The 24,208-nt window shown below is 41.4% G+C and overlaps 1 protein-coding gene across 2 annotated transcripts; it reads right to left on the reverse strand.

Moving 5' to 3' along the window:
* Positions 1 to 939: 939 nt before the first annotated feature.
* On the reverse strand, positions 940 to 23,699 carry sncaip (synuclein, alpha interacting protein). Of its 2 annotated transcripts, none has more exons than XM_078251522.1 (12): positions 23,592 to 23,699; positions 16,226 to 16,313; positions 15,408 to 15,480; positions 14,301 to 14,854; positions 11,584 to 11,728; positions 11,201 to 11,493; positions 9,922 to 10,101; positions 8,424 to 8,537; positions 7,783 to 7,908; positions 5,158 to 5,327; positions 3,961 to 4,044; positions 940 to 3,095 (listed from the first exon to the last, which is right to left on the reverse strand). In XM_078251522.1, the coding sequence occupies exons 2-12, from the start codon at positions 16,280 to 16,282 to the stop codon at positions 2,126 to 2,128; spliced, it is 2,766 nt and encodes a 921-aa protein (XP_078107648.1). In that variant the 5' UTR covers positions 16,283 to 16,313; positions 23,592 to 23,699; the 3' UTR covers positions 940 to 2,125. The 2 variants fall into 2 exon arrangements, with proteins under 2 accessions (XP_078107648.1, XP_078107647.1); XM_078251521.1 differs by having other exon boundaries at positions 11,584 to 11,752.
* Positions 23,700 to 24,208: the final 509 nt, after the last annotated feature.

Consider the following 24,208-nt stretch of genomic DNA (forward strand, 5'->3'; position numbering starts at 1 on the left):
AAACAGGTCATGAGGCAAAGCAAACAACTATAAAAACATTCTGCTGTATGTTTTTGTTAGATTTCAATGCATAACCTTATTCCCACTACCAAATGTTGCCACATTGAAATGTAACCACTGGATAAGAGCATCAGATATCAGCCTCAGTCATCGAATTTCAAGTTTTGAGACAGTTAGTCAGAAGTTTAAAATCTCTGGAGTTTAAAACTTCTTTCTCTTAAAGTTCATACGGTGGGCCGGTTTGTCAGCCGCTGTAGAAGGTGCATTCTTAAACCTCCCCGTCTCAAACACATCACACAACTAAAGTCTACTTCATGCCAAAAATACTGCATAGATAACCATGGAAATAAAAATTAAAAAAATGTGTGGAATATTATGTAAAAAGAAAAAAATAATAATTAAATACTACTATATATACAGTGGTTTTTAAAACTATTTGTTGTGCTGGTGCACGTTAACCACGTGCATGATTATAACCACTATTTTTTTTTTTTAAATTTCAAATCATTTAACTGTGTGCATAAACATAAATACTTCATCTTTAGTGTTTAGTTCAGTAACAGAGTGGCAGAGAACCAGAACCCGTGCTTCATTTAGAAGACACGTTTTCGTTTAACAGACCAGTGAACTCTGTGTAATCTGACATTAAACTAAATGTGACAAAACAAAAAGAAAAAATACGAAAAGTAGCATTATGGACATGTGAGGTTTCTGCAGGATGCTGATTAATACGCAAATGCACTTCCTTCAGTTGGTCAATATAAACAATTGCTTCAATATCAGTAAACACATTAAACACACAGGTTCTTCTCATTCACTCTGAAGGGATTCCTGTCTCTGGATAACGCCCTCAAATACACGTGAACATGATCTTTTAACAGAGTTTCTGTTTTTGTCTTTCAGTCCTTCATCTGTAGAAAAACCACCAAAAGTCAAACGTCTGAGGAAACAACGGTTAAATATTAAACTGGTCACTGGAGCGTTAAAGATCAAACTTGAATTTGGGAATGGTAGTTTGACAAAATAATGTGAACTCACAGTCTGTTCACTGTCTTTTTTTTTTTGGAGCCGACACACTCTCAAACTCCATCCACTGATAAAAAAAAAAAAGAAGCCATGAGATACTGTTTAAAGCTCCAGAAAAAAAGCTGCTAAATGGACATTGAGTAAAGATTATTTTGTGAAAAAATAATAGACTTTGACTGGAACTTTTATTTTACGGACTAATTCAGTACGTAACCATATTGTGGTAGTAATGTGAACTAGGGATTATGGGAAAAAAGAGAACAGATGTTAACTTTTCTCACCCAGAGTCAGACAGACTTTTTATTGTCCCTGTCTGAAAGTAATTTTTACCATTTTACTATGAACCGACACATGAAGACTCCTGTATTTAAGAGGGCAAACTGGCAGGATGACAGGTATGTTAACAAGTCCAGATCCGCTTGTAAGCAGCTGGTATGCCCTAAAATAAAGCAAAGTCAGCTTTTCCCCCACTGTGGTTTGGACCAAACAATCTGTAGCTGAAGATACAACTTTAGTCTTATCTTGAGTGACAAAATCGCACTTTTGATTTGGTCACTTGAAGTCCAATTTTATATTAACTATGAAGTGTCTGGTGTTTTTCGTATGCTGTTGTAATTTACTGTCATTTAAAAAATCCGCGTTAACCCTTTGAACCCTTGGCAAGTTTGCTTGCGTGTGGCATAGTTACTTGAGATGTCATAAATTATTTTTTCAGGATACATTAACCCACTTGGAAATGCCATTATTCATGTTATCCTAGAACATGTATTCATCATAGTGTATATATTATATGATGTTTCGGGATTATTATGTTTAGAGTTTTGGAACTGCAGTTCCCAAAACTATACTTTGGGTAATGTAAATAGGGTGTATGATGTTGCCATGGAGTCAGTGACTTAGCTGTGGAATACATCTTAACACTGTTTTTAGCCTGGATTTGTTTACATTGAGTGGATTTTTATGGACGTTTATTTTCGATGGATGTCGGCGATATCTCTGCTACCATTGGAATATAAATTTCTGATGTTGGCTGCCTCTTGCCGTTTGCTTTGTCGGTCTGTTTGTTATGTGCTCTCTGCCTTCAGTAGGCATTCGTTGGTTAAACGTTACTGGTTTTGCTCTTGCCCTTAGCCCCTCCTCCTCCTCCTGAGCTGCTTTTACTCTCAGACTTCCTGCCAGGTGAGTTCTGACAGGTGGAGCCTGACTGACCACCACTGTTGTTGTTGTGGTTTGTGTTGCCGCTCAGCGTTTCCATGATGGAGCGGAACGCCCCGAACGGCCGCTTGCTTTCAGAGCTTCCCGTTGGAGTCCTCTCCTTCCCATGATGCCCTTTGGTCTGCTCCGCCTCCTGATTGGAGCTCTTGTGGACCTGCTCGTCGAAGGTGACCCTCAGTTTGAGATTTTGGGATGTCTTCCTGCGAGACGAGGGCGACTTCAGGGCGCTCTTGGGGCTGGTGGCCACTTTCTGGCCGTTGGCGGCGTCTTGGAGGTCGCCGGAAGCGTCTGGTGTTTTACCGTCTGCCGCCTCAGGGTCGCTGGAGGTGGGGGAGGGGTTAATACCGACGCTGTCCGCCGACTTTGACCCGCTGAGAGAAAACGCCAGCTTTCGCTCAGCTATGCATGAGGAGGAAGAGGAGGAAGGGAGGTGCTTCCTCATCACCAGGTTAAGGTGGTTTGACGCTGGCTCCTCCTCTGCGATTGGCAAATGGGACGGCCTATCAGGTCGCAGTGTGTTTGAGGCAGAGGCTCCTTGACTTTTACCCTCCTCTGGCGGATAACCGTCCGAATCGGATTCACTCAGAGAGCGCTGCATGATCTGTTTGAGTCTCGCTAGTTTGAGCTCTCTCCTCTCCACCAGCCCGGTCCTGCGGGCCCCAGGGGCCCCGGGGCCGCCCGCCGGGGGCAGCCTCTCCCTGGGACACAGCGTGTCCGAAATGTCCTTCCCCAGCAGCTGCCGCAGCACCGGGTCTGGACCCACCCCTCCCTGACGAACCAACCAACCGTCACCTGGAGTCCCCTCCGCTGTCAACATCATCTCCGGCCACGCCTCCACTGAGGGCTGATGGGAGCTGGAGTCCAGAGAGGGAGAAGAAATTATTCTTTACTTTTACATTCTATAGGTGTGTATGTTGTTGATGCCTTTAAATCATTACTACAACTACTACTACTAAAAACCAACACCCTCATTACTGCTACTTCTACTACCATTACTACATACCACTATTTCTAATAGCAGTACTTGCTTTTTTTCTAAGAGTTACTTTTACCACGACTGGTTTTCATTAAAAAAAACTAACTGACTAACTGCTACACCTGCTGCTGCTACCACTTCTATAACTACTACAACTGATATTGCTAGATTATAACATCTGCTACTATCACCAATACAGTGAAAACACATGGGTTCTGGTTAATTAAGTAACTAATTTCAGCTCTGAAATAGCATTATCTGCAGTTAAAAGTTTTATATCGAATCAAATAATTAAATTCCATCTCATCTGAAAACTGCTGTACTGTAAATGCTGTGATCACTTGCTTTCACTGCTGCCGCCGCCAGCACTGCTCATATCTGTGGCTCGGAGTTCAAGTTCTTCTCAGTGGAGGTTACCATCATCACTCCCCCATCTATGCTGTGCTGACTCGTTTATTCTTGTGGGGAGTGACAACTATTACCATTTTCCAGACTCACTCCCTCCACTCTCACACCATGACTTCATGTCTTGTTCTGTGGTTTTGTAGCCACCACAATAGATGAGAAGAAACTTAAAATAGCTACATTCCCAAGAGTATAAAAGAATACAACTCCAGATTCATGGGGGACATAGTTGTGGGTGTAAGATGCAATGATAGAGACACTGTTTCTGTGTGAGCATCTGTGTGTGTGTGTGTGTGTGTGTGTGTGTGTGTGTGTGTGTGTGTGTGTGTGTGTGTTACCTGGGTGATCTGGAAGGTGTCCCCTCTGTGGGGTCCATCAGTCTCTGCAGTTGTTTCTGTAGAGTAATCCTCTCTGCTGCCTGTCTGCATGACAAACAACACAAACACACACAACAGGATTAACTCTGACACCGACACACACCCACCAGTAATAATAATAATACATTTATTTATATAGCACTTTTCAAAACAAAGTTACAAAGTGCTTTATAAGACAAAATAAAATGGAAGACAAACAATAATAAAACAAGTTAAAACCTGTTTCAAAAGTCATACAACATTGAGCGAAATGAGCTACACAATAAAAGTTAAGAGAATGCCTTTGTATACAAATAGGTTTTAAGAAGTGACATAACTTCATAAATTTAGGCCACAAACGCTGTGAAAGCACACTTATAAAAATGTGTTTTTAAGAGGGATTTAAAAGAGGATAAGGAGCTCCTGAGTCTAATCTCCTCAGAGATGTTGTTCTAGAGAGGGAGGGCCTAGATTGTTAAATGATTACACTGTAACAAATTACTGTAAATTCTACATTCACCCTTTACAGTGTAGTAGAGCCTTTGCTGGGGAACCTCAGGCGTGCTGAATATTCCTTAAACATATACAGTAGGTTCAAATATATTTGGCTATCTATTGGTGCGCATTATGTCCATAAGGTTTGTAATTTGGTCATAAAGTCTCTTGCCGTTCCTTGAATTTGTCTGACGATTTTCAAGAATGTTCAAGAATGTAGTCGTCTCTCCAGTTAAACGTTTTTGTTGACGTCTTTGTAGCATCTTCTTCACCCTCGCTGTTTGTTTACTTCCGGTAGTGCCAGACACATGATAGAAAACGCCATCAACACGCCAACTCGCTCGCTATGAATTCTAGGTTTCATTTTTTTTTTTATGGACAAGTTTTTTTTAAATTATTTTCAGGCTATACAATATATGCAGTAGGGGGTCCCTACTCTGTTTCTCTTTCAGCTTAGGGGTCCCTGACCTAAAAAACTTAAAAGACCCCTGGTCTAAACGACAGTAAATGTAAGCATGTGTGACAGTCTCTAGATTTCTACTTAAGGCTCTGGCAGCAACTGAGCACTCTGAAGCCCATTTCACACATCTAGAATGGTCAATAGAATAGCAATAACTGAGAAACTATGAACAATTCGATACAGCAACTGTAACTGAAAACAACGGTACAAACCCTGTAACTTACTCATTGAGCTGTTTGGTGAGTTTCACAACCTGGGAGGCCAACGACATGCAGGTTTCCACGACGACCAGGTACCGAGCGCAGGTGGTGTGTCCCTGCCGCTCGGCACTCTGGGAAGGCCGCTCCCCCTGCTGGTTCTGGACCGTCACGTTGGAGCCGTACTCCACCAGAGTCTGGACACAGACACAGAGACTTAAACCGTTACTGCTTTGAGCTCTGGCTCCTGGAAACATCTCACACATGTTGACGCCAGTTGTAGCTCTTTTCATTAATACTCCCATTTATACTGCCTTTAGCTTTCCCCACACTCTGCTGAGAAAAAACAGCTATTTTATCAAAAACAGATCATTAACTATCAGTATTTTGATAGTCGGCCCGGCTAGCCAACAGGAAGCAGACAAGACTGATAACATCCGCCTCTCCTTAAGCAGGGTGAATAAAAAACACTCAGCTTCCACTGCAGAAACATGCGCCTCACATGTGGGGTTTAATGTTGACATTTTCATTGTTTAAATATTGTAATAATAAAATCTAGAGATGCACCGATTGACTGGCCGCTGACCGGAATTGGCCGATTTTCACGTCATCGGCCATGACCGGCGACCTGCCGGTCAGTCTGACATATGCCCATTTTATGCTGGTCAAATTCTCTAATATTAATACTTCTAATACTCGGGCGCCGCATCATTTACATCGCGCAACATCAGCACCACAAGTGCATATGCAGGGTTTCCACTATATGCATGTAGCAGCGGCACACAATCAGCCGTTTATGAAAAGTCGTAATTATAAACGGCTCGAACAGTCAGCAGCTCCCTCTCTCCCCTCTGAGGCTGAAAAACTGGAACATGAAAACCGCACTCACGCGGGTCCCGTGAAATATGACAACTACAGTTTATTGGAAAATAGCGTTGGGCACACGGACTTTGATGAATTTACTGTTTATCACACAAGAAGCTAACATTAACAAACGCTGTGGTCCCTCTGCCTCTGCCGCCCCGCTGGCCGCTGTAGGAGACGCTGTAAAAAAAAAAAGAAAAAAAAGGGAGACGCTGTATTCCTCTGACACGCTGTATTACCGTTACTGTTTAAAACACTTTCCAGGTCAGTGGACGTGCATACCGCTCAAAACCAACATTAAAACCGTAGTTATCTTCCCTCAGCGTTTAGTTTTGTTGCTAAATTGTGTGTAAAATGAGCGGTGACGTTAAATCATCTGTTTCAGGTAACGGCACTCTAGGGTACCGTCTATTTGCTGGATTGTTCTGAGGTTACCGTCGGTGGCTAACGTTAGCAGATAAGCCCGTTGACAGCAACGGTATTGTTCATATTTATGCACAATGACACATAAAGCAAACTTGCTAAAAAAGGAACTACACGCTGTTTTCAGGTAACGTTACTGTTGACGTTCAAACAGGCCTGTGTGTGTGTTTTGAGAAATATCTTTATACTGCATTAAGTCTATATTTATTTTAGTATATATATATATATATATATATATATATTTTTATATTATTGTATTGCCATTACCTGTTTTCCCTGTTTTCATACATACAAAAGTTTAGTTTGCTAAATTTATCACATTTGTTTAGTTGGATATTGGATGTGAAAAGAAGGAAATGGTTCTTCCATAACATTGCACTTTAGATGTGTGTGAATTTCCCACACCAGGAGTAATTTATATTGTTCTATTTTATAATGATCTATTAGCTAATCAAAACATTTTCTACGTTATATGCAAAATGTAAAATTTTCTATTAAAGAAAAGATAGAAAATAAATATTTGTGTGCGCTGTAAAGTGGTTAGAAAAAATGAACTTGGAATCGGCTAAAATCGGTATCAGCTGGTCAAACTCAATGAAAAATCGGAAATTGGCCTAGAAAGTTGTAATCGGTGCATCTCTAATAAAATCTAGTGTTGCTTTGAATCACATTCTGCATTACTGAGCTGTAGGTTAAGAAAGTTAAGTGATGGAGTGGATGTTTAAAGGTCCAATGTGTAGGAATTTCTCCCATCTAGCGTTGAGATCATATATCGCAATCAACTCTCTCGCGCCACGCAGTTCAAAGTACGTATTACAGCTGCGGTAGCCTTCACGCTTCAAAAAGACGGTCTCTTGTTTTTTTTCAATATCCTTTTTCTTTTTCTGGGCGAAGACGAAGACTCCTGTTCCTGAAATTTGGATTTTGAATACGTGTGGTCCTCCATGTTTCCTTCTTCAAACTTGCCGGGCCCATTAGCAGCATTAGCAGCACCTGTGAGTTTATCATGTGACAGCGAAAACGTGAAAGGCGGAGCAGTATGTCCTGTATGTCCCTTACCGGCTAACGTATTTCAAGATGGCGCATGAATATGGAGCGTCTACCCCCAGTTCATGTGAATACAAATGTAAAATGTCAAGCCAAAAGGAATACTTGGAATTGATGGTGGTGGTAAATATTCATGAAAAAGGACAAGTTTATGAACGGGCAACACAGATTTTTGATAATGAACAACTAAACACGTTACACACTGGACCTTTAAATAATCAAATAAAACCACAAGACCAACCGCAGCTGTCTGAGAGAAAACAGAGGAAACAGTGATAGTTACGTTGGTAGTAACTGTTACTTTCCAGCAGTACACACCTGTATACAGGTGAGGTGTCCGTACTGAGCTGCAACGTGGACGGCAGTGTTTCCGTTCTGGTCGATTTCGTCCAGAGAGATCGCCTGTTCCTGCATGAACTGAAGCAACCACAACAAGACCTTCTCCTGGAGAGGCAGACGGAGAGAGAGAGGAGAGAAAAAGAGAGAGACTTTTTACCCTTAAGTCAACCAAACACACCTTCAATCTTCCCCAGTAATCACACACACACACACACACACACACACACACACGCATATATACATACCCATCCCAACATAAAAATGGGACTTTTCCCTTTAACACTTCTGGCCTAATTTGTATCTTTTCTTCTTCTAATAGTCAGTATTGGCATTTTCCCCCATCTTGGGGGTTGTGCTTTGTCTTCACTTAAATCAAAAGGTTTACCCTCTGTACGCTGGCCTTTAAAGACATCTCAGGGTGCTTTCACACCTGTTCACTTTATGTGGTCCGGCCAAACATGACAGGTTACCGACGTGATTGGATAGTTTTAGTGATGTCATTCTGCGTCAGCGCTAACCTGACAAGCCGGATGGTTTGTTACACAGCACCATCTGGGAAGCCTTCATTGGAAACTGTTTGGAAAGGTATGTATTCATGTGAATGGGTTTCTTTGTGTTACCTGTCCATAGCGGGCAGCGTAGTGGATCAGACTGGGATGTTCTCTGGTGCAGCTCAGCTCTGCGATGGCCTCTGTCTCACTCACCATCCACCTCACGCACTCTAGATGACCGTTCTGCCACACACACACACACACACACACACACACACACACACACACACACACACACACACACACACACACACACACACACACACACACACACACACACACACACACACACACACACACACACACGTTTCCGTTAGGACCAGGTGGTTTTAAATCCGTCAACCCATTAATCTGAGGGAATAAAATAGAGGCTTGTTGATAAGAGCCAATCAGGACTCAGCTGCCCGGCTTGTCTCTAGATAACACACTTCCTTTCTGGCAGCCAATCAAGAGCCTGGTTTCCACAGCAGGGCGAACAAAACAGGACCTTCGCAGTAGTTATAGTGTTCATTCCAGGGACTCATTTTATAACATCCTGCAGTGGGCCGACAGAGCCAATGTTAAACTTTTTTTTATCCAAAACCTCCATCTTAACACTGACGGACCTGTTGAACTCATTGACCAGCTGCCAACAGCCAATCAAATTATAGCGTAGATGTTTTCTTTGTTGGTTTTTGTATATTTCCACCTGCATGTGCAAAATTGAGGAGGTTTTAGGAGGCATTTAAGCAGGTTTTCTGCATTTTAAGCTGTAAAATGAGCAAATGTATTTACATCAGGATTATAATAAGGTAGAGATGAAGCTGCACAACATCTATTCACATTTTTTTTAAAGATATCAAATGAAAAAAAATCTCTTAGATTTTTTGAACCACTTTAAGCTTGCTAGTTCTCTACACCTTACACACACACTGGCCACTTTGTTAGGTACATTAAATTGAAAGGTGTTTATAATTTTGAACCCCCCCACCCCATGGACAAAATATTAAGGGTCGTCCAAACCAAGAACGATAACAATGTGAGCATCTACACTGATGAACACTAGTAGAAACAGACCGGGAAAGGGGGGAAGATAGAGGGCATGACAAGCCCTGGTCGGATTCAAACCTGAAGGGGGCGCATGCTCTACTAGGTGAGCTAGAGATCGACTCAGAAACGCAGATTTTTTAACGTGAAATTGATTTGCTCATGTTTCAATCAGCAGGTCTGTTTGTTTTGGAGAGGAGGAGACCTCTGCGGATTATTTGGGCCCCGGTAAAAACCTCCCGAACGATGAACAGTGAAGGGATGCTGTCTGCAATGACGGTATTGCTCTGTCTTTTCTTATTGATCTGATTGAGAGACCCTTAGCTGCAGCAAATTACACATTATACGTTGAAGAAAGAGTATAAAGTAGAGCAGCCTGAATAATGAGCTTTTTTCCGGAATCCTGTATTTAGGATTTTTAAGGAAACTTGGTCTGCTTGATTTTTCTCATTTGTACTCATGCCATTTAAAACAAAAACACCAAGTATTCACTAATCAACATCTTTTAAGTTCACATTAACAGTTTTCTTCACACACTGACCTTAACTCCCAGACCAGCGGGAGTGAGCTGCTGGTTGTTGCGTTCGTTGAGGCTGTCCTCCCCCATCAGAGAGGTGAGATGCTGCAGACAGTCAGCGTGGCCCTGACAGGCCGAGATGTGCAGCAGGTTGTTCCCGTCCTCGTCTCTGATCAGCTCCAGGTTGTCTGCTGCCAGGTGAGGCTGCAGGAGGGGGGGGGAAGGAGAAAGAAAGGGTGGGGGAGGGATAGGAGAAGGAAAAGAAAAGGGTAAGGAGAAAAAAGATGAGATACAACATCAGATGTGATTTGCAAATGTAACAGGTTCAAGTCAAATGTAAGACTTTTTAAAGACCATTGTGAATGAAACTTAAGACCTACGTATATCACAACATCGGAAAAAAAGTCAGATGTCAGAGTCCAGAAACGTCTGAAATAATTCCCAGATATCCTCATTGCCATTATCAGACTGTGTCTAGGTTGGCTGCGATATAAGTTGCATTTTGGTCTCATTTGTAGTCGTAGTACAGCAAATTATATCTGGACTAGCAACAGAAGAACTACAACACCACAGAATAAAAAAAATAAATTCAATGAGCATTAGAGGTAGCGCTACATTGATGTGGGAAAATTAAGACCGGTTTGAAATTATTTAAGTCCTAGAACACAATACTTCAGCAAATTTAAAGTGCTCATATTATGCTCATTTTCAGGTTCATAGTTGTATTTAGAGGTTGTATCAGAATAGGTTTACATGGTTTCATTTTCAAAAAACACCATATTTTTGTTGTACTGCACATTGCTGCAGCTCCTCTTTTCACCCTGTGTGTTGAGCTCTCTGTTTTAGCTACAGAGTGAGACATCTCACTTCTGTTCCATCTTTGTTGGGAGTCACACATGTGCAGTAGCTGGGTAAGGACTACTAGCCAGTCAGAAGCAGAGTATGAGGGAGTGCCACGCTAGCAGCTAGGTGAGCATTATAACATGTGTTACAAAGTGACCACGTTTGTCTCTGAAGTAAAGGCTGGACTACAATAGAGCTGTTTGGAGCAGTTTGTGAACTGTGTTTTCTGTTGGAGATGGTAAGTCCCTTTGGGGTGGACTTTGGGCTTTTTCACTTTGTAAACCTATAACATGCACAAAAAAGATATATTACACAATAAAGGAAAGGGAAAAAGCCAAAACAGCATATTATGAGCACTTTAAGACTTTTTAAGGCATAAAATGTAGACTTTTTAAGACCCGGCGGAAACCCTGCGTTAGATTCTCTTCCACTAATCAGAAGCATGATGCCTCCCACTCACCAGCAAAGACATCTGTCCCTCTCTGACGATGTTGATGATGTTCTGGTTCTTCTTGGTCTCCTCGTCCACCTCCGCTCCTGCTCCTCCACCTCCTCCGAACCCCCTCGGCCCACTGCTGCCTCCACCCCCTCCTCCTCCTCCTCCTGGACCAGGAGCCCTGGGCTTGGAGACGTCCTGCCTGCCCACGCTGCACCCGGGAAGGGGGAACATCATCCCCGGGCCCCCCCCTGGTGGCTCCACGCCCGGCCTCTGGCTCTGAGAGTCTGGGTAGACCCGCGCAGACAGCAACTTGTCTGGAAGTCATTATTCAAAGAAAGGTATATCATGACAGTGTTTTTATCCAACAAAAAAAGGGTAAGACAGGCAAGAAGAAAGGTTCGCACCTGCATCAGAGAACGAAGAGACGGAGGAGGAGCAGCTGAGGAGTCCGGAGGAGAGCAGCTCTGACTGGTAGCCTCCTCCAGCCGGGGAGCGGTGGAGGTGGTGGAGGTCTGGATCCATCGACTTGGACTTCCTCAGGTCTGACCACTTCAGCGGAGACAGAACACAATACTGTAGGAAACACATAAATACCAACATTACAGTTTATTAAATAATTTAGAGGTGCAACGATAGATTAATCGATCGATTAATCGATTAGTTGTCAACTATTAAATTAATCGCCAACTATTTTGGTAATCGATTAATTGTTTGAGTCATTTTTTTATAAAAAAAAAAAAAAGATTTCTCTGATTCCAGCTTGTTAAATGTGAATATCTTCTAGTTTCTTCTCTCCTTTGTGACAGTAAACTGAATATCTTTGAGTTATGGACCAAACAAGACATTTGAGGACGTCATCTTAGGCTTTTGGGAAACACTGATCCACATTTTTCACCATGTTTTGACATTTTTATAGATCAAACAACTAATCGATTAATCGAGAAAATAATCGACAGATTAATCGACTATGAAAATAATCGTTAGTTGCAGCCCTACAATAATTCATTAAAAAAGCTGATATTTCATGCCGTTAAACACATTACTTGTTGAAACAGAAGCCTTAATGGAATACTGTGAATTAATTATTAGATAAAGGTTAAAGCAGTACTGTGGATTTTCCTTGTAAACAAACAAAAGTTCCATCAGCTCCGTCAGCTCTAACAAACGTGTCCGGTGCATTAAAACATACAACATTTGCAAAGCTGATTTTTTAAAGTATTTTAAATCCAGTAGGGCTGAAACGATTCCATCGAGTAACTCGAATAATCTGATTACTAAAAAAACCTCGTTTTTAAGCTTCGTTTAATCAACGCTACCAACGTTGTATCGCTCACGGTGTTGCCGCACGGATGATTATTAGCGTCGCACACCGGGCTGACGCTGCTGGCGACACATGCCATGAAGACTGACGACGCAGATAACAAAATGAAGAAAGAGAGCGTAACTAGTGAGGGGCTAAGAGAAGAAACAGGCTCTTAGAAAGTGGCCAAAGTTTGGAATCAGTTCAAACGTAATTAAAACGAAAACTCTGTACAGTGTAGAGGTGTGAATCTTCACTGATCTCCCGATTCGTTTACGATTATCATGTCAGCGATTCAATTTGATTCGATATCTCGATGCGTCAAATACATTGTTCTATTAAATCCATATAGGTTATAGCTTTATAAGCTTTTCAAGCTTCAAAAACAAAACATTCTGCAGTGCTCTAATACTAAATAAACTGGATACATAAAACTACAGCACTTCCTGAATGTGCAAAACATAACAGAATATGTAAACAGAAAGGTTGTCAGGCCTACATTAAATTGTAAACAGAAATAATCGATTATGGCCCGGTCGATTATCGATGCAGCATCGTCCATGTCCACGATTCGATGCATCGATCATTTGATTCATTTCAACACCTCTAGTACAGCGTGTCTACTGCAAAATCAAACTAGCTTAACGCAATAATAGCACGACGTCGATGCTTCAGCATCTCAACAGAAAACATTGAGTTTAACTTAATCATCCATTCCACGAAGCGGACCCGACAACAGTAAATCACAGAGTCGTACGGATGATGAAACTACACCAAACACAACAACTACCAAAAACAAAAGACAAGAAAATACGTAGTGGTGACCACGATTTGATTGCCGACTTGTTGACTATCCCTTCGGAAAAACAGCCGACCATTTTCTCTCACTCTCTCTCTTCACGGAGAAACAGCTGATAAACGATCTACTAGCATAAGTGTAACAGAGCTCTGTGACATTGTAATCAAATATATAAATGAAAATAGGTTGAGTATAACTCATATATACTTATAGGCACAAAACAACAAAAGTATTTCTTATCCGATTAATCGATGGAAAATAATCGATCGCTGCAGCCCTAAAATCCAGCTTTGTTTACAACTATGTTTACCATTAACATTTTGCACTGAAAAGAAAAGAAAATGGCTGCATGAATATACTATAAATATACTTCACAGTTTCCAATACATTTTAGCACCAGTGCATACACACAGGACAATGCATTTTGACATCCCAATGTTTTATAGCCGTTTTGCTGGCTCTTGGCAGCCATTACTTATAAACAGAAAACAATGCATTTAAAAACGTATTTTTTTTACAAGTTTAAGGTTCAGGGTAGCCATCAGTCATCTGATGCTTTATAGAAGTTGGGAGATGTAATAGGGAAACATCATCTACAAAATGTCAGAATGCAGAATTCGGACAGAATGGTTAAGGTCACTCCTGACCTCAAATCAATTAGGATTCTGTGACATGAAGTGAAGAGAGCCATTCATGAACAGTTTTGTTCGAGGAAACCCTCTAAGATTCCTCCTGGCCGATGTGGAGATGTGATCAACACATTGGTCGAGGTCACTGTAAAATAAGGTTTAACTAGTTACTAAAACCAAGGCTTCACTTCATTTTTCCAACCTGACTTTGAATGTTCAAGCTACAAATACACCAAAACATACAATTGTTTTTATATTACTATTTCAGACACATTATTGTGACGTTGAAGAATATCAGACCACATTTTATGATTAAATAACGCAAAAATGCAGTGCTGTGGACTGTAGATGGAGTCGCAAATAAAAACTATTAAAGAAATTGCTTAGAAGTACCTGAGTCTGTGAGCTGCTGCTGCCCAGGCTCAGAGGCTCGTTGTGGGCTAAAGAGGAGCTCTTCAGCCCCCCTCCCCGGGTCCTCTCCAGGGTCCCTCCGCCCAGGTTGCTCCCCGTCACCGAGCGCTTGTCGTGGGGGACCCGAGGCAGCGTGGACATCTGCTGACTGGACTTGATATAAGGCACGTCCAGGATCTCGTCCATGTCCAGATCATAGTGCTCCAGCTCCCCGAACAGAGCCTGGGGGTTGATCCCTCCAACGACACCAACGCTGCCGCCCAGGCCCTTCGCCTTCCCTCCCGGCCCGTCAGAGGAGGTGGAGGCAGGAGTCGGTTTGTCAGAGCTGGGGTCATCCTTACTGGCCTCCCCCGTCTCCCCCAGGCCCAGGCCCTGGACTTTACCCTCTGAGTCAGAGTCGGTGGTCTCTGGTTGGTGTTTGAGAGGGGAGACCCTCTTCACGGGCCGGAACTTACTGTGGACCTCAGCGAGCCCTGTGGGTTTGATTCCCCCGCCGGTGTGGGAGGAAACGCTGCGACTCCAGTTGATGGCTGGAGCTGCAGGACGAGGAGAGGAGAGTTTTAAAAAAATATGGTAGTTTAGTTTCACAGAGATTTCATTAGATAGAAGTTTAAAGGAATACCATTTTTGTCAAACAGCGATCCATAGAGTCGCTGTGGAGTATTTAACGTTACTATGTATGCAGAGCCGTCTCTGCACTCATGGCCTGATCCCACCCCCAAATAATTATCTTTTCTGAAGAGTCCATGTTTTTTTAATCCTCCGTGTCCTCCTTGTCTACTAGCAACTGCGTGGAGGAGGGGTGGGGGAGGGGTACGATCACGAAAGGCTCGTATCATGTGGACGCGCCGACAGCTTTGTTGTCATTACTTAGAATTCCTCATGGGGGAGACAGAAACTACGCACTATAGCTTTAAATGTGTAAAAACAAACACCCAAAACATCAAAATGTGTTTTGTTGGGGTCTGGAATTACTTTTAAAACTATTTCACGAACAGTACACTCAGTAGATATGAGTCTGCTATACAGTTTTAGTAAAAAAAAAAAAAAAAATACTAACTAAGATATGCTTCTATAATAATTAGTTACCTGGTCTCTCCTCGGCCGGGCCATCACTCCTCCTGGACAACTCTGGGATGCTCTTCAGAGACGTCACAGAATACTGCAGGGTCAAAAAGAAAGTCAGAAAAATTGTGGACAGCAGTTCAGCAGCTGTGCAAAGCAGTTACATTTAGATATTAGTTATTTGCGGTGTCAGTTTAAGTGCAGACAGATTGTAACATGAAGCATTTAGGCAGCTGTAGGTTACAGCGGTGGAATTAATCACTGACAGGCGAATTCACGAAAGGATTGCACGGCTTTTGCCGCCACTAAACCTGCACAAATAAAGACAATACATTGTGTAATTCTCAAAGAACCCGCAAAAAGTGAAATGTAGCCTTAACTGCGCTTCCAAGTAAACAGTGTCTGGGTGCTCCTGTGCTATTTACCTTGAACATCATGAAGTATTTCCTAATATTTAGTCCTTGTTGATTTAAACGGGGTGGAAAATATATGAATTTCCATTTCCAACTGAAACGGAACATTAGAACCTCCAGGGTTTATTGCAGCTCCCCCCAAAAATTGTAGGCGTTAACCACTTCTTTTTCTGTGTCTGAAATTGTTGAGAAACATATAGTTACAGGTAGGGATACACACATGTATTGAGTCCCCCTGAACGGTTATTTTTTACCTCTTTTGGGAAGTGGGTTGTCTTTCATATTTCTTGAGGAAGAACCTACCTCTTCTAAATATTAGGGGGAACAAATCCCCTGCATCTCCACCCCCCTGAAATCCACACCTACGGATTATCAGGTAGATAGGTGTAGTTAGCAGCTGTTAGCTTGTTTAGGCGACATCACACTGACCGCTGAATCATCAGAGAAGTCGATCTCATCCAGGTCCAGGTATTCAGGAGCCTCCATGTTCACACCTCATCATCAGCCTCACCACCAGCTGCAGACAGCGACACACACATCATACTAGAACACTGGCACATACATTACAGAGTAGAGTTGCAAGGAGTAACCGATTAATCGATTAGTTGTCAAACTATTAAATTAATCGTCAACTATTTCGATGAATCGGTTTGAGTAATTTTTTCTAATAAAACATTTTTTTTAATTCTCTGATCCCAGCTTCGTAAATGTGATTATTTTGTAGTTTCTTCACTCCTCTGTGACAGTAAACTGAATTTCATTTGAGGACATCATCCTGGGCTTTGGAAAACACTGATCGACTTTTTTTTTTTTTTTTTACCACTTTCTGACATTTTATAGACCAGACAACTAATCGATTAATCAAGACAATAATCGACACATTAATCGACTATGAAAATAATTGTTAGTTGCAGCCCTATTATAGAGACACTTTTCAAACTGTGGGAACAATTTACATGAAAAAAATGACTCATGTAAGAAAGGGAGCTTTTTTTTTTTAATTCTTCAGTTTTTCTAAGTTATTTGAAGATTCAGACCTTGGAAAGAATCCGTCACATACTCTGGTAAAGCTATAAGAGTCTTTGTTCTTCTGTGTAGCAGCATTATTTCCATAAATATGAAGAAGAAAAACACGAAATGTTGCGGTGATATGATCAGCAGGAATAAAACACAGGAAGTAGCTGCAGGAAACTGAGAACAGTCCTGTTGAAAACGTGTTAAAGTTTCTTTTCCTAACTCAGATGACAAACTGCTGCTCAGTGAATAAAAAGGAAACTGTAGAAAGAAAAAAAAAAAAGAATCGGACTTCTATTCTAAAGGAGGATTTACCAACTACTGTAACAAAAGGCTGAATGAAAAACATCAGTGCTCAGTACTACTGGAGGTTTTAAACGTACAACTGCACAAACTGCCTGAGCTGTTGTGATCAAAGGCAACAAACGGCGGGATAATCAGGACTGATCAGGGAGCGGCGTGACTCGCAGAGCCCAAACAAAGATTTAAAGACGCAGTACGCAACCTGAACCAACACCAGAGCAAGAACAGCCTGCTAGATTTGTCAAATAACACCGAGCACGGACAACTGAGACTTAGTGAGCTTCTGTTCGTAATAAAACTAAATATAACTTAACGGTCACAAAAAATAGTCCCATTAATCAACAATAATTTATGATAATCGCATACTTGTTGAAGTCGTTCAATCAGGCAGCAATGCAAAACATCTGTGCTCCTTTTCTTTGCCTGACATAATAACTGAATTTTGGACTATTAGTCAAACAAAACTGAAGACGTCACGTTTGGTTCTGGGAAATTGTGCTGGGTTTTTTTTTATGCCTCCGCGCCAGGAATAGCTGTGGCCGGAAGAATTGTGTTTTCGGGTTGTGCGTCACATTCTTGTGTACACAATAGTTCAAAAACGCCTCGAGGTAATTTCTTCAAATTTGGCACAAACGTCCCCTTGGACTCAACACACGTTTTGGGCCATTACTCAAGAATTCATACGCTAATTATGACAACATTCCACACACATCTTTAATAGGATAAAATTATGAAGCGATGACATTTTATACCCAAAGGTCAACTTCGCTGGGACATCATACTCTTCTGCAAAAATGCTGTTCTGGCCATTATTCAACGCCACAACTCAGGATTGGTGGCACTAATCTTAAAACTGTGGTGATTGTATAGAGAGATCTGTGCTGCCGGGTTGAAGATGAGTGTGAAGTATCCACGTCTTGCCAAAAGATACACTCGTTACCTTTACTACATAAGAGTCTGGACCGAACCCCAGGAAGTGCCCCGGGCTATGAAGCAAATTGAACATAGCGGCCAAAGACTGGAATTGCAACTCCCGGCCAGTCCCGTGATGCCTTCTGGCCCAAAAATACTTTTCCCCATAGACTTACATAGCAAAAGAAACGTCTGTAAATTAGTGGTTAATTTTCTGTGAACGTCACAACCCCCGGCAAATGACTCGTTTCACTATCAGAATTTGATCCGTTCGGTCCGATGACATTTTGAAAGTCTGTGAATTGATTGTCGGTTCTAGTTCGGAGGATGTGTCCCGAATCGACAAGAGTTTAGAATGCCTACTTTACAGGTGAGAGACAGCCGGCCAAAAATGAGGAACATCCGGCAGAACCTCCTGTGGCACCGGAACTATCCTGTAAATGAAATGCCGTCGATATACTAGCGGAGCGCTAAACCGGAATTGGCCGGCCAAAGGTCTCTAGTGCCTCTGCTCCATGGGCCGAATAATGCGGAAGCAGTGCTGATCACCTGGCTCATTTTTGGCTCCATGTCGGCTTCATGCGCCACTTAGCAACTCTCATAAGAATGAACGGGGCTCCGCCTCGAACGCTAAATCCAGGTCTTATTATACATTCATGCTCTGGAAAGACTTGGATGTAACTTGGATGTGACTGGTGGGCAGAGGCATACAACCGCGAGGCCGTAATCCTAGTATTCACTATTTTCTGAAAACATAATCCACGGATTAATCGATGGCAGCTTTGAGAGGATTACAAGAACTGGCTTTAAGTGCAGCCCCAGCTGACTACAGTCCAGTCAGGCCTCTCACGTCACCAGGTGGTGTACCGACAATAAGATCCAGATGTGTTCAGGGTTTTAGTTACTATGGCCCTGTTCTATGGAAATGACCTGAAATCTATCCCTACAGTAATCAATGACAAAATAACATCTATACTTCTGCAATTCTGCACTCAGCCATTTTTTTGACTGCGTTGTACGATGTTTCTGTTATTTTCACCACTCCCCGTACATTAAATACATTCTAAAGAGCCTTCTTTATGTTTTGAAATAAGAAAATGTCCATTCACAGTCACAGGATGTTCAGAAAGCAGCAAACTGTGGACAACTGTGGAGCTTTCATGTAAGAGTGGAGTTGTTTTCAGACTGTGTGGGAGCGACCGCAGAACTAAACTGGTCAGAATAAGACCTCTGATTGCAGCTTTGAGAAACAGTCGAGCCGAACATCCTTGATAACAACAGTGTAGGTCTGAAAGCAGACATCAAAAATAAGAATGTATAAAAAAATAAAAAAGAAGAGGTTGTCAGCTTTCCTGTGTTAATGTGAACAGCTGACGAGTCTGAATCCTTCCAGGCAGCGAGACACGAAAACAGTCGGAGAGATGAAACGTTGTTTTGGAGCAAAGTCAAGAAACAGGGATGGGCGTTTTCAGGAGGAGTCTGAAAGGGATTTGGTTACTCTTTCTACAAAGTAAAATGAAATTGAGTTTCTTTACATTTCTCGCAAAGGTCAGATGAAACTGAGAGCTGAGTGAATCCAGCTTCCAACAACTCCTGGTCTGAAACATCTCGTCTCTTCTACAAGTACAACTGTGAAAAGGAATTATTGCAGCACTTAACGTTAGAGCTACTTTCATGATCAACAACCAAACCCAACTGGATTAGGGTTGGGTACCGAAACCCGGGTCTAATATGGCACAGGTGCCAAAATGACCGGTATCTACCGGAACCAAACAGCAACACGGAATTCTGGGCCTCATTTCGGTGCCGCTTAAATGGCTGCGCTGTTCTCTGGCGCTCAGAAACGGACGTTAGAGACAGAAACATCGCTGCATGTCAAGCTAGTTAACACTTACGTTACACTTGGCAGCTAACATTAGCCTACCGTTAGCTATTTTTTTTTTTTTTTTTTTAAGTTCAGGCAACAACGCTATCGAAAAAAACCCAAACGATACCCAACCCTACTTTGGATGCCGTGACAGTATGCAGCAGCTCTATAGGGACGTTGCCTGGTCTGAGATCTGTCCTGACTCCACTGTCTGGATGGACTGATGACTAGCTTGTTGGCTAACAAGATAAAACATGTAATCATACAAGTCCTAGACGCACAGAAATAAAACTGATATTGATCTTCTTATCTGATCCAGGGTCAATTCTAAAGACACACCTGTACTCCCAAATGTACTTTCCTTTAAAAGGGACACTTCATCCAAACAACAACACATTTCTTCACTTGCCTCTCGTGGTGTCTCTCCATCGAGTACTTTTGGTTTTATCTGTCCAGGTTTTACGATATCTATCTCTGAGATTTGTGTCTCCCCCTAATGTCAGTGGAGGTCAATAGAATTTGCTTTACAACAATAAAACATGACACTCAGAATTAATTATTAAATCTCTCTGTCAACCGTTCCCAACAGGACCATTTCTTAAGTAGGAAGGATTTTTTTTTGAAAATCATTTTACAGTGAAGACTGTGGATTATAAAGAGTAACAGGGAAACGTTATATGGTTTCTGCTGTTGAACTGTTTGTAGTTTTTCAAAGCTGTGAGCAACAAACACGTTCCATTCACCTCCATTGCACCGAAGAGAAGATCTAAAAACCTGGACCAATAACACCAAAACTATCTGCATGATTACACAGAAGTCCCTCTACCAGTTCCCTCATCACATCCTGATTAACAACATTACTTAAAGTGCTTTAGGTTCTTTTTAATTAACATATCTTAGTCAATATAGTACTTGACATGCAACAATTTTAAAACAAAAGTCTAAATGAGCTGGACTTAAACCAAGAAGACAAACATAAAGCCACCCAGAATGTTATCAGAAAAGACACTAACAATATGATTGTGGTGCCTTACAAATGAGTTATCTGCTTTTATAAATATGATGTTTTCTCGGACTGCATTAAAGTAAATTGTGCTTCAAACTGAAGAAACAGTGGAATCGGTAACAAGGCAGGTACCAATACAGCAAATGTTTTTAGACGTACAGTATGAGCACAGTTACAGAAAATAACCACTTAACTCATGCAGTGCAAAAGGAGTCTAAATAAACAAAGAAAAACCTCTCTGAATAGAACTTTCTCTAAGTCTTAAACATCCATCGTCACTGTCTCTCTAATTCAGATGACATGGAGCCCTGATTACAGGCATTAAGACCTGCAGACTGGACGGTGGCCAGTTTAAATCGCATTAGTGTTGCTCTCATAGTGCTGAGAGTTCACTCGCTTGTTAAAGCTCTGACACACCAACCCGACGGCCGACCGTTGGTAGAAAAGGCAGTCGGACTGATCAGTCTCCCCGAGTTGGTCAAAAAAGTGCCTCGGAACACACCGAAGTGACGCAGACTGGAGCGTACATTCTGTTGTGGAGACGTAATACGTCTCCATAACAGCAGGCGGCGCTAATCTGTATTGTCGCCCAAAAATGAAAACCGGCAGCTGATTGGACGAACGAAATTTCAAAATCATCATAGTCACGACCATAATGGCGCCACGTTCGGAATATGATCTCATATTTTCCGAAAATAGTTCACCGAAACGTGCTTCTGAAAACATTTTATGCGAGAAATAGGCCGTGCAGTTGCTGAATCTGTCTTCATTTCAGATCGACAAAGGTCAGTTCAAAAGATTTTTGTCAGATTTTGAGAGGCGTTGTCACGCTCATCACGCTCGTCATTTCCGGGTTAGCACTCCACCAATCAGATTGGTCATTGAGTCCGACTGCCCGCCTTCCAATTCAACATGTCAAATCGGCCAAAATGAAGGCCGACGGCTCCTCCGACAGACGACGGCACGGAACACACCGAACAGACTCGAGTCACCGACCTCGCCAGACTGTCCGACGGACGATAATCGGGTTGGTGTGTCAGGGCCTTTACACTGTCATTACATTTGAATCCACATTTTCTAGTAAAACTGCCATTAAGGACTGATAGTAAACTCAAGATGTAACATTTGTTTTGCACCAACATAAGAAGACCTTATTAGACATTCAGATCATGTTATTTGTAATAACTTTACACCAAGTTTTAAAGGGCTGGGGGATAATTCTAAATAATAATTTATTGACTGTAAGGGGTTTTGTAATACAACGCTTTCCTGCAGTGTTTTAAAGCAGAGTTCACGTCAGACAAAGACCTCAACTTCATAAAAATTACACTTCTTACAAACATTACATACGTTTTATTAGGCTGTTTTTGTGTAAGAGTCCACCTCAACCAAACCATTTCCTCCGGATATGATCGTAGTGTTTTTATCATTTTATTAAATTGTGTCGTCAAAATGAATATTTCAAAGCAAAATGTGTTTAAAAACTAACAAAGCGAGCTGTTGAAGGTTTTGGTTGTTGCACCTTTGTAGTTTTAAAGCGGGACACAATTCACTGCATTTGACATTCGATTACTTTATATTTGATCAGGTATATTCAGTGGAGGAGAAAGTATCTGATCCTTTAGCTACACAAGTAAAAGTACTATTGCCATGCTTGTTAAATACTCTGTTACAATGGTACAAGTACAAGTCCTGCATTGAAAATGTTACTTTAGCGAAAGTATTATCGACGTAAAAGTATTTCAAAGTAAAAGAACTCCATGCAGAAAAACAACGGCCCCGTGACTTTGATTTAAACGATTATCAAAATAGTTTCCAATTCATTTTCTGTCAACTGTCTAATTGATAAATGAACTAATCTTTTCAGCTGTACTCGTATAAACAGTTAAACAACAAAACATCATATTCTATAAACTCTTTATATGTTTTGTGTGCAAAAAAAATCTTCATCTGTAAAGTAAATAAACCTGTCAGATAAATTTAGAGGAGTTGAAGTATAAAGGAACATAAAAAGAAAAGACTTGAGTAAAGTACCTCGACTTTGTTATATAGTACAGTACTTTAGTTGATGTACTTAGTTACATTCCACCAATGGGTAGGGCTATATTTACCATATCATAATATAAATCAATGTCAGAAAACAATGTTTGTATTGAAATTATGATTATTGATTCCAACTAGATCACCTAGCTCTGTGTTTGTATTAACAAAAGCTTTAAAATGACAAACAAATTGCAATTTATGTTTTTATTACCAGGGTGTGGGGAACATTACATTTTGTGAAATAAAATAACGTGTGTGATTATTGCTTCATTTCCCAGTAATTCAAAAGATGATATGTTAGTTACTAGATAAGAATGAGCATCAGGCATACTTAAAGTGGCTAATAAAGCAAATAAAACGTGTTTTGCAAAAGAAAACAATGAAAGTGTAGTGAGTTTAGGCGGTTTGTCCTCTCTTTAGCCTTAACAGCTCGTTTAATCCTTTGATACCTGCTCATGAAGCAGCAGGAGGCTAATTACCTTAAGCTAGCTGGCTAATCAGCATCCAAAGAAGCTAATGTGGAAGCTAGCTGCCTAGCCGGGCAGGCACTTGGAAAAATAGGTCAGAACAGACAGCGCAGGTAAAAACGAGCCCGCCATTGATAAATAGCTGTGTTCTCCCAAATGAGGGACAGTTTTATGATACGGTACCTTATGGAAGTCAGGCAGCCGAGGAGAAAGCGCTAGCTTGAAGGGGTGATACAGCTAGCCGAGCCGCTAGCAGGACTGATCCTTGGATCCAGCTGTTTTTTTTCCTTCTGTCGCCTCGCTGTCTTGAAAAGCACAAAGACTTTGACATATGGGAAACACAGAGGGGAGGAAATGTGAAGAGGGCTCACTCTGAGCACGTTTCTGAGTCCCATATTAGTCAGAAAGAAGAGGCATAACTACACTTTTACTGTCGTCTGTCCGTGCAAATAGGCTTTATGTATATGGATTTCTGTTTTGCAGTATGTGTGTATGGAAGATATTTTACTTTAAGTAGGCTAGTAGTAGGCAAGGCAAGGCAAGGCAGCTTTATTTGTATAGCACATTTCAGGGCACAACAGGGCAATTCAAAGTGCTTTACATGAAAACGGATTAAAAAATTAAAAACAGATTTACATGAAAACAGATTAAAAAATTAAAAACAGATAATATTATATAATAGTAATAGCCTACCACAGTGTAAAAATAGTCTGTTACAAGTAGGCTACAGTAAAAGTCCTGAATTTAAACTATATTTGTTTATTGTCCTGTGCGAACCACGTATAAGAGAGAGGCTTATA

The sequence above is a fragment of the Sander vitreus genome, chromosome 5 (genome assembly GCF_031162955.1).
Source record: "Sander vitreus isolate 19-12246 chromosome 5, sanVit1, whole genome shotgun sequence".
Lineage (NCBI taxonomy): Eukaryota > Metazoa > Chordata > Actinopteri > Perciformes > Percidae > Sander > Sander vitreus.

Coding starts and splice junctions, on each gene's coding strand:
- sncaip (XM_078251521.1), bottom strand. CDS start 16,282: ATGGAGGCTCCTGAATACCTGGACCTGGATGAGATCGACTTCTCTGAT. Junction 7,909..8,423: donor ACGCTGCCCGCTATGGACAG/GTAACACAAAGA, acceptor CTGCCTCTCCAG/GAGAAGGTCTTGTTGTGGTT. Junction 5,328..7,782: donor GACACCTCACCTGTATACAG/GTGTGTACTGCT, acceptor GTCTGTGTCCAG/ACTCTGGTGGAGTACGGCTC.